Raw genomic sequence first — 16,460 nt, forward strand, 5'->3', positions numbered from 1 at the left:
AGTTTGTAATTATTTTTTCTTCCCATCTTTGTGGTTAAGAATAGTATTTCCTCAGAAAGTTTCTAGATGAAATTATTTAGAATGGTACGTATGTAGCTGGTTTTTGAAGGTAAAGTTTTAGACGAGTATACTCGTCGACGACTGAAAAAAGAACATTTTGTGAAAACGTGTACACACGTTTCTGCCAGGGAAGGGGTTAAAGATGAACCTGACTTTACTTTAGAAAGTCAGGGCCCACCATTCTGTTGTAGGGCCACAGAGTGGATGGGGCAGGATGGAGAAAATAAAGACAAACACTCTGTTTGTTCCTCAGTAGAACAGTGGCGGCCAAGACCATGGACAAGGGCAGGTCTGGTTGGGAATCACAGGTCTCACCTCTTACCAGCAGAGCGGGCCTATCTGGGTGAAGCCGTGAAGGGCAGTAACACAGACACAGGAGCACAGGCTTTGGAGTCAGAATGCCTGGATTCAAACCCACGGCCCTCACTTAAGAGTTAAAACATATACCTGTGTTCTGGAACTTAATAACTGTTAGCTGTGATACCCACCATTAGATATTGAGTTATATGAGGGTAGGAACTTCCCTGTGTTGTTCACTACTGAGTCCCCAGCAGCTCACAGTAGACACTTGATAAACACATGTTGAATGAATGAATCCTGGACAACATGGAATCTCTCCTAAGCCTTGGTTTCCTTATCTGCAAAATGGGTGAGTAATAGGTAGCTCATAGAGTTACCCTGAAGCTGAACTTCAGTGAAATAACATGGAAAGCACTTAGCTTTGTGCCTGGAGTCCAGTGAGCACCCATTAAACCTTAGCTATTATTATTTTTAAAATTCACTGATACTAATAGCCACAACTGTAACTGGGAGAGATTACTTTCCGGATCTCTAAGACACAGATAGGTAGAATGACAGTATTTCTGTTCGCTAGCCCGCAAAACCTAATGTTTTCCAAGCATCTGGTGAACCTTTTAAAATGTGAACAACAAAAATCAAATTTGCAATTCAAGCCCACGTCCAAGTGCTAATGCATTCGTGTCCTAGATTGTTAAACAGCTCCAGGTTGTTGAGGTTCAAATCAAATAGATTTCCAGCATTCAACCTGAGTGAATGCTAAGAATTTCTTTGTCCTTGAGGGCCTCAAGTTCTCTCCTGCTGGCCCCTTTAACCCACATCTTGACATATACTTCATGTGTCAGCGTTTAGGAATATAAAAAAGACACCGCTGAAGACACTGAAGCTATGGTGTGGCTTTTATATTTTGTTTAGTTGTGTCCCAAATAGCATCCCCACTGTCTCAGCACCCGCTGCTATATGGAAAGGTGGTCTGAGAGTCCGATTCTCTCCTCACACCTCCGGGGAAGGAGAAGGAGAGTGGGCAGGAAGGGATAGAACCTTTCCCAAGTGTGCTTTGGAAGACTGAGGAACTCACGAGCACTTTGCTCAGTGAGCATGAGAATGGCTGACTAGCCCTAGCTGGCTTGGCTCAGTGGATAGAGCATTGGCCTGTGGACTGACGGGGCCTGGGTTCAATTCTGGTCAAGGGCACATGCCTGGGTTGTGGGCTCAATCCCCAGTAGGGGGAGGGTGCAGGAGGCAACTGACCAATGATTCTCTCTCATCATTGATGTTTCTATCTCTCTCCTTCTCTCTTCCATTCTGAAATCAATTTAAGAGAGAGAGAGAGAGAGAGAGAGAGAGAGAGAGAGAGAGAGAGAGAGAGAGAGAGAATGGCTGAGCACAGGAGAGAGAATGGCTGACTACACGAGGAAATGTCCATGTGACTTCCCCACCTCTCCAGGACCCAGGTCTCAGTCTCACCCCAAACAGCCTTGTCGTAGGGAGTCCTGGCTCTTCTGCCTTCCAGTGCTATGATTTGTGCCCCCATGGAAAAATCACAGGGCCTTTTTTATTGAGCATCAGCTTCCTTGCTCCTGGGTTACTATTATTATAAGTGTTTTCTCGCATTAAGGACGCTGTGCTGCCAGGAGCTGAAGCACACTGTTCACCCCATGCCAGTGACACTATGGGCCACCATCACTTATCAGTGACTCTGAGGGAAACAACTCCTGCTTCACACTGGCTCCAGCACCAGTCTCTGGTCTACACGCTGTAGCTCAATGGTGTGTGTTTCTGTGAAACTGTGGGGTGTGTGTATGTAGGAGATGAGGGAGATGAGAGAGAGAGAGAGAGAGAGAGAGAGAGAGAGAGAGAGAGAGAAACTGAGAGGTTGAGAGGGTCAGAATGGTTTACGAGGGTGGCATGATACCCAGACCAGTAGTAACAAGAATAGCTGTGCCCTTGGGGTTATACAGCCCTTTCACAAAGGACCATATTTAGTTTTCACAGCAAACCTTTGGGGTTGGTCATGTGCGGGTCCTGCTGGCTCTACAGGGAAAGGGGCAGAGCTTTGGAATGGGATGGGCAGGGTGGAGACACCTATAACAAGGAGGAACAGGGCTAAGATTACAGCTCCTACTGACATAGAGGGACCCTATTCCCTGAGATTCTCAGGGTCTTTGGGGTCAGTATGTCCACAAAAAGATATTCTTTCTTTCTTTAGACTTTTAGCAGTGCCAGTAAGTTAAACACACACACACACACACACACACACACACACACACACACACAATTTCTTTCCCTCCCCAAAGCCCACACCTCTTATTGCCTTGTCCTGATTTTGCATGAAATTGGTCATGATCACAGAGCTTGGGAATAAAGATGATGACACTGCTATTAATGACTACTTTAGGATGGAAGATATCAGGTAAACCATCAGATTCCTTGTCTTCTACTCCTGACGATTCTAAGAGACAGGTGTTACCTTGTAACCCTGGTCTGACTCCACAGCCCACACTACACCCTCATTCAGGACCATGAAACACAGCCGTACCTTCTTCTGCGGCACTGACTCCAATGCGAACAGTCTGATGCTCCCTCAGACTGTTTTCCGGAACCACCCTTGATTCCACCCTCTCCCCACCACCCACACTCAATTAAACCTCAAGAACTGTCTGTTCTTATCATTAATAAATTTCAAATTCTCATCTTCCACCCCCGATGACACTACTTTAGTTCAGATCATCACTTTTCTCTTGTCTTTTTGCAGCAGCTCCTGAGTAGTCTCCCTGCGCCAGCCCTGCCTGCCCTCCAACCCATTCTCTGCGTTGTGGATGTGCTTTTCTGAGTAGATGTGAGCCTGATCCAGCCCATTGCTCATCCGCAGCTCTTTGGAGCTGTCCAATGTCTTCAGCATCACAGACGTCTGGTGCACAGGCCCTCCACAACTTGACCCCGCTTACCTTTCCTGTCTTAGCGATCACCTCCGACCTTCTTTCCCCAACTGGCCCTCCAACACCAGTCAACTCTAAACCTTCGTTATACTTAATTACCTGCAGCTCTCAGCACATACAGTGTTTATTCTCTTTCTTCTGAGCCTTTGCATATGCTATACTCTTATCCAACTTCTTCATCTAACTTCCTTTGTCTTCCATGAGTCAGCTTACATTACCTTCAGTGGAGGCTCTCGTGATGGTCCCTCCCCACAACTCCTGATCTTGGGGACCCTCCATGTGCTCCCAAGTCATCCTAATACACATTGTCCTATAGCTGCTTTCTTTCTCCTTCATGGGATGGTAGGAATGGATAAACCCTAAAAAGATCTCTGAAGTAACCACACTGAGCTTAAGTCATTGATCCTCAAAGCAGGCACTTGAAAATGTTGGCCCGTATAGTATTTTAGTGGCACCTGATTAAACGTAACATTTATTTATGCTGGAAATGGCTTGTGGACTGTCCCCTCCTTAATATTTTTGAGGACAGTAAGGATTCAGGGAAACTGTGATGAGAACAATGGAGAGCATATGAAGAGAATCATGGAAGGGAAGGCTGAGGCTGAAACCCAGAGACCTGACATGACATTGCTAAGGTCACACATTTTGACACTTACATGAACTGAAAATGCTGGCTATTTTCATAATTGAATTTTAAACTTCCATACAAAGACTTCAAGTTTTCATCCATCAAAGCACCCCACCCCCAACCAAAAATGTGAGTGAACTCCCTTCACCAACTATTAGAGACACAGCTATTTCCTAATACTGAAAGATGAACTGGAATCGCAGTTTGCAGATGCTATAACTAATTTCGAGGCTCAAAAAGAACATTTTTGTCATTTTGATCTGCTCTGGTCAAACCAGAAGATGACTCACTGAATCGATTTTCACATGGTTATCCTCTCCTCACTCCACCAGCAGATAACCAGCACAGGAACACACAGGCAAATTCGACTTGCTGAGTTAAGGCATTCGATGAGTGACCCAGAATACTCACTAGATATTTTAATTAGCAGAATATGAATAGTGTGCAGAGAATTTTCAGAGTTGTCTCCTAGATTTCAGAGCCCTTAGAAAGGATTTTTTGAGGGTTATTAAGTGGTCCAATTTTCTGGACCACTGATTATCCAACTTTAAGTGACCTGGGCTACTGTGAGAAATGCAGATTTCTTGGTCTCACTTCTACAGTTTCTGATTCCGGAGCCCAAAGTGGGGTCCAGATTGGGACACAGGTTAAATGCACAGGTATCTAAAGACACTTATCAGATTTGATACAGGGTCTCAGTTTTTAGGAATTCTGAACTACATTAATAATTCTGTTCAAGTTATTGCATTCTGAAGTTATTGGTTTGATTAAAATACACACACACACATGAACACACTCAAACCCGATGTCAATATAAAATGTTCACCAGTGACATTCTGGGACAGCTCATAGACAGGGCTAGGGAACAACACTCGGGGTGAGATGCTTCCAACCTCAGAGGACCTGGGATTCTGCAGAAGCTTGCTGGATGGCTACAAGACTTTTCATGACAAGGTTTATTTTTTGTATTTTAGGTTTCTCTGGGCAGGGAGTATCCTAGACCAGGGGTGGGCAACCCCTGGCACACATGCCAAAGATGGCACGCCAGTAACTTTTGCTGGCACGCGAAACCCTCTCTTATAATCTCCCCTTTACAATTTTTTCTTAATATCGACTTTCTTATTTTTCAGATAAATTCAGTATAGGTGCATCTTAGATAAATGAATAATTTTACATAACAAATTATCTTAAAGACCATAGACATGGATTGACGAGAAAGGAAGAGCAATTTCTATGCCTCTGCCTTAACTCTCCCTGCCTTCCTAGATCCGACCAGTGTTTTGGTTTTATCCATATATGCTTGTGAATCTTTGTTCTCAGTGATGAATTTTGTTAAGTCTCGTAATAGGAGTAGCCTGACGGATGATAGTAGTAGTTCGTGCCTAACTCTAAAGGTCATGAAATATAAACCTGATGTAAAGTGTTTTTGTCGCTCGAATGAATTTTATTATTCCTTCAAGGTTCTTCACATACGTACACCTTAAGAGATATCAAGTAGGCGTAACATGTTCTCAAAAAATTAGGGTTGGCATGCAGAAGAATTTTGAGTCAGAGATTTTGCTGGTTTTGGCACGCACTCACAAAAAGGTTGCCCACCCCTGTCCTAGACATTTCCCCTTTCCACGTTATACACTTGCCTTCATTTTCATGCAATGAACTGAGGGCGTGCCATGGCCTGTGTGCTAGTGCTGAGGGTTGGACTCATTCCCAAGAACAAAGACCACCCCAGAAAGTGAACCCTTGTCAGACACGGACCAACAGAAGTTGAATATGTTTGTCTTAAAGAAATCTATGTGAAGGATAGAGCGACACACAAGAATGTAGGAACCTATCACAGCTCCTGAGGTCTCCCTTGTCAGCCTTGTACACTGCTAACACTATGTCTGAGAGGAAGGAACTTTACTACACACTAAAATTCATGTGGACACACACACACACACACACACACACACACACACACACACTAGTTCCCTGAGAGCCAAGAGTTTAAAACCTCTACTTCTGATCATCCCAGAACAAAGATTCTCCGAACCTGGTCAGTGGGCAACAATCTGGGTCACTGGAGGGGATGTCTGTCAGCCTTGAGCAGTTAGAAATCTCCATTCTGTTATGCCCCAGGAAGAAAAGGATCATCTGAACAGGGGCCTCTCCTCCTAATGGGCATCTGAAACCTCAGCTTCAGAGGCCCAAGGAAATGCAGGGGCACCATTGAGCCCCCAGCCCAGGGGAACAGGACCCTTCAGAATATTCTGGAGGACTCTGAGGTTATTCTTAGAAATGACCATGATCCTTTTCCTCCTTGCTAAGGGTCAGATATAAAGCTCTATTCCCAAGTAGTCTCAGGAATATACAACAGGGTTGTCGGAGCATGGATGCTCACCCAACTCCAGCTGTGAGTACCAGAGGAAGGTCCCCTTTAAAAGCATTTTGAGTCTTTTGGGGTGTGGCTGAAATCTCAGGTATGCTTTGATTCTTCAGTTACTTTTAAACATGTAATCAGCACCAGTTAAACGCACAATAACTACTGAGAATGGATCCTAAAACATCAGGAGAGCATTTGAGGCTGCTGACATTTACAACTGGTGGCTTCCAAGGTCTCTTCAAATCTCCATATTTCCAAATACATAAATGTTCACACAAGCCTGTGGCTTTCTCTGAACGGAATGAATAAATTGTGTTTTCGGTCATGTGAATCCTGTGGACTCTTTATATCTCAAGTTGTAAAGTTTTTCATGAGCTCTGTACAGTGAGTTTAAATCAGTGTTTGAGCAAATTATGAACTCATTAAAACTGAGACTGCTATTTCCGCAAATGCCAAGGCTATATGATTTTCAAATCTCACAAAATGTTCAGTAGAAAGCGCTGCACTTCTAAGTTTTTATCAGAGGATCTGATTCACTGCTTACTAAATATTTCAGGACATTCATGTCATTTAAGATTCTAATTGGCTGAGGACTTACCATGTACCAGGCATCAGGCTAAATGCGTTCCATGTATTACCTTGATTAATTCTCACAATAACCAGCGAGGACAGGAGTGTGTCCCAGAGCCCAGAGCAGAGCTCTCCTCAGTCCCACTTGCCTCTCACTCCGTGCTCTCACCCACTCTGCTGCTCTGTGCCTGCCAACTCCTGTCCTGATCAAACGTGAGCAAACCTTGCTTAGAAATTCTGAAAAAGTGTTTTCCACGCCTGCGTCGTGACAGTCTGGGAGGATGTGTTCATGTCTTTGAGTCAGAGCTGCCTGATTCACAGAAAGGCGTGCTCCTCTACGAGGGAGGATGTTACTGTGCAGATTTAGCATGTGTTTGAGGCGTGATGAGAGCTGCAGCCCCGAACGCTTCAGGAGGCGGCAGCTGCGTGCACCGGGTGGCAGCCCCCTGCGCCAGGTAGCTCTCCGTGGGAAAAGCTCCGCTGAGCTCTGCACTTGCCCTCAGACGCCAGCATCTGAACCCTGAGCTGCTCTGCCTTTTCATCTCCATAAGCACACAGACATATTACATTCTATTTATTTTTAAGAAGAAGAAACAATTTCCTCAGGAATATCTCCTGATATCGTTTACTAAAAGTCATGCATACATTATCCATTCAAACACGCCTGTAGCGCGACCTTGTATTATAACCTGAGATTCCTAATGGGATTTTATTTAGAGCTGTAAAGAAATGACGGTGAAGGGGGTGGGTGAGGAAAGAGGGAAAAACCAGAGGGAGGAAGAGGGCAAATGAGAAGATCACATCTCATCTGCATCGCTCACAGCTGGAGACTTACACCAACTGCACACGCCACAGAACAGGCATGTTGGAACGAAGCTCCAGATTTCGATTTGTTTATTTTCTGGGAGGAGGGAGGCGGGAGGGAGAGACACTTCAGGGAGGCTGAGGACTTTTCTCTCCCTTGGGTAGGAATCAAGAATATTTTAATTTCACTGTTTACTCAAAACGTCCCTGATTTTCAACAAGACATTCTCATTTCTGTTGGCAGCCCCTTCCAGGAGTGTCTCCATGGCCCGGAAGCCCTGCACCCGCACAGGGAGGCAGAGCACCCAGTGCCCAGACCCGACACTGCTTTTGCATAAAATCCCCGCACGTGTTTATCTCCCTTTGGCAAACAACAGTATTGAAATAAGATCGCCTAGTCTATAAAAAGCCTCTCCTTCCCTCACAGAGGTCAGACATTGCTCTTCCTTGTGAGTTGCAGTTTGCATAAAGCAAAGCTAAGGGCTTCCTGCTGGAAAAGAAGTCCTCTCTCTCTCTCTCTCTCTCTCTCTCTCTCTCTCACCATCTTAGTGAGTGAGCAAATAGGATATGGACATAGAATAGCATCTTTCTAGAAGGCATCTGATTCCCAGACCTCCATTCCACACTAGCATGCTTTTACCCCAAAGCTGGAAGCTAAGGGACTTGTACCAACAAGGGGACTGCCATATTTACAATGTCTTCAGTAACTTTGTTCACAAATAGGGGAAAGCAGAACTAGAGGATTTTCCTCTCCGGGATGAATCACCGGTGGGTGAAGATGACCACAGACAGGCACGTTCTCACATTCAGATGAACGTGGATGTGATTGAACCGGCTCCACGCACTCCGTCCACACACAGCAGAGCTAGGGAGGCTGTCGCAGAGCTTTTAATCTGTGGGGAGAAGCTGCTCAGCTCCATCCTACCAGCTGAAATTCATTTTTCAGAAGAAATTAGACCACGGTCCTGTTGTTATAGCAACAGTCAGAGTCACTTACACAGCCTCTTCCCTACAACCTCACCCTGAATTCTGTGGGCAGTGATTTCAATTATGCACAGGGAGTGACCAAGGCTGAGCCTGGGTGGACCCTTTCCCAGCCTTTTATGGCGAGGAAGGCTAAATCCTCTCTGTCCAACCGGAACATAGAAGACAGGACTTGACCGTGTCCCACAGAGCTCTCCCGTCTGGACAGTCCAGGAGCAGTGATGATGTTTTCATCCTGGGTGGGAACTGGACACGTGACCACAGAATTTCTCAAGGTTAACCAAATACTGACCGTTTCAGAGCGGAAATTTCCAGTGAGGATGTTAGTGTTGGCAAACACCATATATTCTGAAATGTTTTCATTATTTTAGCCCTCTAGGACTTTATTCTCGGTGGGGTGGAATTCCTAATATAATAGTGCACTCCCACCCCTGACAACAACAATCAACTCCAAAATGCCCCTTTCCTGACGATGTATGTTTACCACCGAACCTTTATGGCAAATAATTTTCCAAAGGAGTCAGCAATGTGGTTGTCTATGGCCACCCCAGGGGTACCTCAAGGTGCTAAAGATGAAGCCAGTGCTCACGACTAATGTTGTGGGCTTAATCATGTCCTCTCCAAACTCATATGTTGAAGCTCTAACGCCCAGTAACTTTATTTGTGACTTTATTTGGAGAAAGGGTCTTCAAAGAAGTTATTAAAATAAAATAAGGTCATTAGGGGTTGGGCCCTAATATAATCTGACTCGTGTCCTTATAAGAAGAGGAGATCAGGACACAGACACACAGAGGGAACACGATGTGAAGACACAGGGAGAAGACAGCCATCTGCAAGCCAAGGACAATAGTCTCAGAAGAAACCAACCCTGCTGACACCTTGATCTTGGCCTTCTAGTCTCCAGAACTGTGAGGAGATACACTTCTGTTGTTTAAGCCTCCCCTCACCGTACTCCCCTGTCTGTGACTTTGTCATGGCAGCCCAAGAAGACTAATCTGGTTGAAATGTATCCCTGTCCTCTCTTAGTGTCTTACACAGATGAGGCACTCAATGACTCTTTTGAAGGACTATGTTGCACAAATGTGTTCATGCTTTGATTCAGCTAAAAGAACATCAACTGTGTGCCGGGTTCTATACGAGGCACCAAGGATGCACCAGTGAATCAGATTCAGTCTCTGACCTCAAGAGCCTTCAGAGCTGAGGGGAAGCAGCAGGTGAGCTCTGACAGGGTGCCTGTGCTGTGGGAGCACAAAGGGGAGGAATGCCACAGTCCAGATGAGGTAAGGCCTCCTGCAGGGACTGTATGTAAGCTGAGACTTGCAGTATTCACCTTGAGGTGAAGATGCCAGAGGAGGAAGAAAGTGTGGCTTCTAGGTAAATGCCCCTGGCTTGAGCCAGAATGCAAGGGGGAAGTGCTGAGAAATGAGAGCTATATAGGTCCTGAAGGGCTTGTCTGCCATGTGAAGAAGTTTGGATTTATCCAGAGGCTCTGGGAGGCAAGACAGGCATAATGGTCACTTGCAATGCTAACTTCTGATTTGATAATGATAGAAATGGGTTGCAAAAGGTAAGATATTTGAGGTGATCTGTATTAGCCAGCTCTGGCTGCCATAACAAAACACCACAGTCTGGGTGGCTGAAACAACAATGGACATTTATTTTCTCACAGTTCTGGAGGCTGGAAGTCCATGACCAAGGTGTTTGTATGTCTGGTTTCTCCTGAGGCTTCTCTCCTTGGCTTGCAGATGGTACCTCCTCTCTGTGCCCTCACATGGCTTTTCCTCGGTGTGGGTGCATCCCTGGTGTCTTCATGTGTGTCCAAACTTTCTCTTTTCATAAGGACACCAGTCAGATCGGATTAAGGCCACCTTAGTGTCCTCATTTTAACTTAACCACCTCTTAAAAGGCCTACCTCCAAATATAGTCATGGTCTGAGGTACTGAGGGTTAGGGCTTCAACACAGGCATTTTGGGGGAGGACACGATTCAGCCCATAACATGACCTACTATCATTCCTGCATGGCTGACTAAGCAAATAGCTAAAGCCATCCTTGACTTATAAATCAATACAACACAGACTTGTTCTTGAGGCAAGTTAGCTCAACAATTGCTACTTGGTCCAGAGCTTAACTATATATAATTTTAATTTTTTTGTGTGTTAATCCTTACACAAAGATACGTTTTTCATTGATTCTAAAGAGAGAGGGAGAAGGTTGGGGAGGGAGAGGAGAGAAAAGAGAGAGAGAAAAAAAACATCGATGTGAGAGAGAAACACCAGTTGGTTGCCTTCTGTACTCACCCCGCAACCTGGGTATGTGCCCTGACTGGGAATCAAACCAGTGACCCTTTGGTGCTCAGGATGGGGCTCTAACCTACTGACCCACACCAGCCAGGGCAACAATGTATATTTTTTAAAAGTGTTTGTTTCTCAATTTTAACCCAAAATTAAAAATACACTTCACACTTACCCCTTAACTATCAGCAAAGATGTGTAGCTGGAGATGACTCTAAGCAAAACTCCAAGTCGGCAGAAGGAGCCTGTCATGATGTAGGAGGCTCTGAATAATGACTACTGTTCCCTGAGGCTTAGTATGTGTTACTTTACAGGGATAATCCACCTCAGAGAGACACACAGAGAGTCTAGGGCAGTAACACAATTCAGAGGAAGCACAAGGAATGATGGTCAGGATTTCCTGCTCGGGCCCCATGGCCCCTGCCCCATGCAATAAATCACTGTGCCAGGAACAGGTTCAGAGTTTGCCAATGTTCTGTTCAAATTGTGGAGCACTGTAAATGTACTGTAACAATGTAGAGTCAGAAGCATGTCTTTCAGTGGTTTTATCTTTCTTACCTAGCCATCCAGATATTATTTATGCAGTTTCCATTATAATGCTATAGTTAAGTTTGCATAGTATTTTCTTGTAACTGCCTATTTTTGCATGGTTGTGGCTCTCTAAAACTCCCCTGGGACAGAATTTTTTTCACCTTGGTCTCAGTTTCAAGATAAACTTATTTGTGAAAGTAAATGACTTTAGAGGATCTTTTTTAATTATGTAAAAGAAAAGAGGATTTTTTACTGCAATAAATATGTTGTTACCCTTTGTCCAATCAAACACCGTAAATCAAAAAAAGAACTGAACATAAAGGCATCAAGCAAGGCAATGTAATAGGTTTCACTGAGCACAGCCCACCCTGCCGGATTTGACTAAATAAGGTTTGCATTCGCATGCTTATCAGTATTTAAAAATACCCTGAGTGTACACAACAGAAAATGTCAGGAACTTGAAAAGCAAAAATATGCATGTGGCGCTGTCCCCATCTCACTAAAGCACAGCAACTAAACAAACTTAATGATGTGATTGGGCAGCAGTTACTTAACCTCTCTGGACCCCGTTTCCTCAATTATAAAATGAGGGGGCCGGGCTACCCGACCTCCAGTCTTGTTCCAGCTCTAACAGAGTCTCTATTTGGACTCTGGATTCAAATCAATGACTCACTTTCAAAACCACCCTGGAAGGCACTATTAACTCAGATGGACAGCTGGACTTGGCAGGTCGTCACTGAGTAACTAAGATCCTCATTTGAAGTCAGAGAGCAAGAGTTCATTACAGTCTTCTGCAAAGGTTTCTTGGTTTTAGTGAGTTTGGAAGGAAAATCATACCTAAATTGTAATCACAAGTATCTTAAAAACACAGAAACCCAACTGTGTAAACTACGTGGTTCGTTTAAGAGAATTTATTACTTTACGGCGGTCTACATGGTGTCAGGTGCCAAGCAGGGTGCGGAGGGTGGGAAAGATGCACAAGACCCCTTCTTTCAAAGAAATTCAGAGCTTGTTACACGTTTTCATTTTGTTAAGTGTCTATGGGAAAATATCTTTGTTATGCATAACACTTGTCAGACACTGACAACAGTGATGCTTCCATTCTAACAGTGACTACAATTTGGCCAAGTTGACTAACTTATAGAACGGTGCATGGCTCTTCTCCATCTCCACCATGAATGGTTTTGATTAAATGGCCTTGAAGTAAATGAAGAGCCTGGTCCAGGTTACAAGTAGGAGCTGCCCACCTTTCCTGGGCATTCATTACTGCATGTTTGACTTAGAAGAGGCCGATAGTTGTGGGCCTAATCCTAGGCTCAAAGTCAGGAGCCCTAAGTCCTGAAATGACTTCTCTCCTGACCAGGCTTTGCCTACTGTGAAAGTTAGTCAACTATTCTCTACCTCCATTTTTACCTGGACGAAATAATTTCTAAAATCCCTAGAGTTGTATGATCTCTCTAGGTGCATATAGATATAGCTGGAAGATAAACCAACTGGCATTTGAGGTTTTCTCTTATCTTTCAAAAATATGTAACTAATTTCTAAATTTGAAAGCATGAAAAAGTTTTTTTTAGCTATCGCTGTTTATATTATTGTGTCGTAAAACCCAGTTAATTCAATTCCTGCTAATTTTGCCTTTAGCTGTAACTTGGCTAAGGGCCAACCTGATATTTTATCCTCATGTACAAAAAAAGGAGCTTACCATGTGAAAGAATAGGTATAATAAAGATTATAAAGAGAATTCTCAACCTACTTAAGACAGAAATAGATCTCAAGAACTCAAGGACTCAAGAGACTCAAATTTAAATAAACAATTGATACAAGTATTATGAATTCTTCTCATATATTAATTAAAGTAGTTCCCCCAGGATGTTTATTTACTAACAGTTTGATAGCCTACTCTGAATTGCGGTTGTTACTTTTAAATATATTGCATGTAGTATATATTTACTACTAGACTTCAATTCAGATTTTTCTCAATTCAGGCAGCTGTTTGCTCCCATTAGTTTAAATTAGGGAGAGTCTATTGTATTCATAAAGTCTTCATCTAAATGGCAGAAATGATGACTATAAAATTCGCCTTTAGGTTTGTTGGAACTCTGCAGCTTAACTTCTAGTCTGAGATTCATAAGGAATGAAATGGAATGATTAATGTCCATTACTGATTTCTTACAGCTGCAACTTATCAGAATATGTATACTCTAATACTGTACCCATGGTAATTATCTCATTACTATGAAGTGTCACAGAAACACATTATGCAGAGTACAAGTTGAATCACATTTAGCAATTTCTTTTTATGCTTGAAACCCAGAAGCTGAGTGTTCTCTAACAGTGGGGATTTGCATGGGAGTTAGGGGCTCAGCATGGCAGCCATGCGCTGGAGCTGGCGTTTCCTGGAAGAAATATGGCCAGTTTTGTGACTGGTCACTCTTTTAAACTTTGCTGTATCTCAATTCTTACTTTGAAAATGGGCATATTCATGTGTGACCCCCTACTATATCTCATGGACAGGATTAAGCAGATTAAGTCTATAAAACAGCTGGTCGCCAGGAGGAAATCTCTCAGCCTACTGCAGTGGTGACTTCTCTAACTGCATGAATATCTAATGAACAGGTATACACAATACTTGTCATTTCTATGGAGCTTTTCATGCAAGCATCTCACCATCATTTAAAGAAATTCACGGCAACAATTATCAGAAATCTGGGAAGCATCAGCTCATTGCCCAGAGAGGGTGTAGACTGAGTATCAGTGAGAGATCAAAATAAAGCACTTTCAAGAAAGCAGGACAAAATGAAGAATAATTTGTGGTCAGATTCCCAGTGTCAGTTGCAGCTCTGAAATGAGAACTGAGACCATTAGATTAGTATCAGAGCAATTCACTGGGGATGTAAGGGGGGGGTCCTCTCGGGCACCCAGCAGCATCAGTATCACCTGGGAACTTGTTAGAAATGAACACTCTTTAGCCAGTCACCAGACTTCCTGAACTCTGAGGGTGGGGCCCAGAGTCTGTGTTTTAACAAGCCTCCACGGTGATTCTCATGACTTCGAGAATCCTTGTTCGAGGACAGTGCTGTGTGCCCAATGGGACTCACGGAGATGATGGAAGTGTTCTGTATGTACACTGTCCAACACATGGGCCTCTAGCCGCATGTGACTACTAAGTGCTGGAAATGTGGCTAGTGCTTCCGAGGAACTGAAGTTTAAATCTTATTAATTTTAATTAAATTTAAAACAGCTACATGCCACTAGTGGCTACTTTATTGGATAACTAAGCTCTAGAACTGTGCTGCAAACGAATGCCAGGTTTTGGGCCAGTAACAGAAGCAAATAGTGAAGAATGGAGAGACTGGGTGTGACTCTTCTGTATAAGAAATCTTGTATGGACAATCAGGAGGGGAAAAAGGCATCATAGCTCGAATGTCAGGAGATAAAGTAAAGGTTTCTCTAGAAAAGGAAGGAAGGAAGGAAGGAAGGAAGGAAGGAAGAAAGGAAGAAAGGAAGATGAAAAATTGTGTTGGAAATGTCTAATTGTGGTAAAAGACCCATAAGATAAAATTTACCATCTTAACTATTTTCAGTGTACAGTTCAAGGGTTTTAAGTACAATCACATCCCCACCATCCATCTCTAGAACGCTCTGCATCTTGTAAAACTGAAACTCTATACTCATTAAATAGCTCCTATTCCCCCTCCCCTCAGACCCTGGCAACCAGCATTTGACTTTCTGTCTCTATGAATTTAATTACTATAGGTAAGTCATATAAGTGGAATCATATAGTATTTGTCTTGCTATTACTGGACTATTCATTTAGCATAATCTCCTCAAGGTTATCCATGGTGTAGCATGTGCCAGAATCTCCTCCCTTTTTAAGGCTGAATAATATTCTGTGATATGTATATATGCCACTCATTTGATGGACATTTGGATTGTTCCATCCCTTGGCTATTGTGGATAGTGCTGCTTTGAACGTGGGTTTGCAAATCTGTTGAGACCTTGCTTTTAATTCCTTTGGGTAGATACCCAGGAGGAGAATAACTAAATCATAAGGTAGTTCTATTTTTAGTTTTTTGAGGAACCTCCATACTGTTTCCCATAGTGGGTGTGCCATTATATATTCCCAATGAAATATTTGTTTTTGAGACAATGAATAATGGCACATCTGAGCCATCAAAAAAATGATCTAAAGACAAATGTGAGAAAGAGATATGTTGAGATGTGAAGTGTGTGTGTGTGTGTGTGTGTGTGTGTGTGTGTGTGTGTGTGTGTAACAAGGTGGTTTGGCTCCAATAATTTCCATTTTCTCACTGATGACAATGCAAGGACCTCACCTACAAGAGAAAAACACTGCTGAGGAGGAAAGACCGAGGGTTGAGGAGAGAAGTGAAAGAAGGTTCTGCAGAGTTGGTCCATTATAAAAGAGGGACAGGGACACTTTCTTAGGGCTCAGAAGCAAAGGTGTGGCTACTGTTATGGGACTGAATTGCATTCCTACAAAAAAGACATGTTGAAGTCTTACCCCCAGGACCTCAGAATGTGACTTTATGTGGAAGTAGAGTCACTGCAGATGTAATTAGTTAAGATGAGGTCATACAGCAGTAGAGTGGGCTCCTAACACAACATGAGTGACATCATTCTTAGAAGATGGCCATGTGAAGACATGGAGCCACCGAGGGAGAACACCAAGTGACGACAGAGGCAGAAAGTGGAGTCATGCAGGTGCAAGCCCAGGATGCCAAAGAACTCCAGGGAACCTTCAGGAAGAGGCGAGGAAGGCTTCCATGCAGAGTCTGAGGAGCATGGCCTTGGTGTCACCTTGATTTTGGACTTCTAGCCTCTAGGGCTGTGAGACAATCAATGTCTGGTGTTTTAAGCCACCCAGTCTGTGGTACTTTGTTATGGAAGCCTTAGGAACTAATACACCTGCAGAGTATAAATCTGCAACAAGCCAAGGTCATTCCACACCAAGGCCAAAATGAGTATTTATCAA

The 16,460-nt window shown here is 43.6% G+C and overlaps 1 protein-coding gene across 1 annotated transcript in view; it reads right to left on the reverse strand.

Annotated features, from left to right (window-relative positions):
- MAML3 (mastermind like transcriptional coactivator 3) overlaps window positions 1-3,259 on the reverse strand; it is a 182,578-nt gene extending 179,319 nt beyond the window's left edge. The window contains exon 1 of the mRNA XM_015565531.1: window positions 3,092-3,259. Within this exon, the coding sequence (XP_015421017.1) occupies window positions 3,092-3,259 (168 nt within the window). The remainder of the gene's footprint in view (window positions 1-3,091) is intronic.
- Window positions 3,260-16,460: the final 13,201 nt, after the last annotated feature.

This window comes from Myotis davidii, unplaced genomic scaffold, assembly GCF_000327345.1.
Source record: "Myotis davidii unplaced genomic scaffold, ASM32734v1 scaffold436, whole genome shotgun sequence".
NCBI classification, from domain to species: Eukaryota; Metazoa; Chordata; class Mammalia; order Chiroptera; family Vespertilionidae; genus Myotis; species Myotis davidii.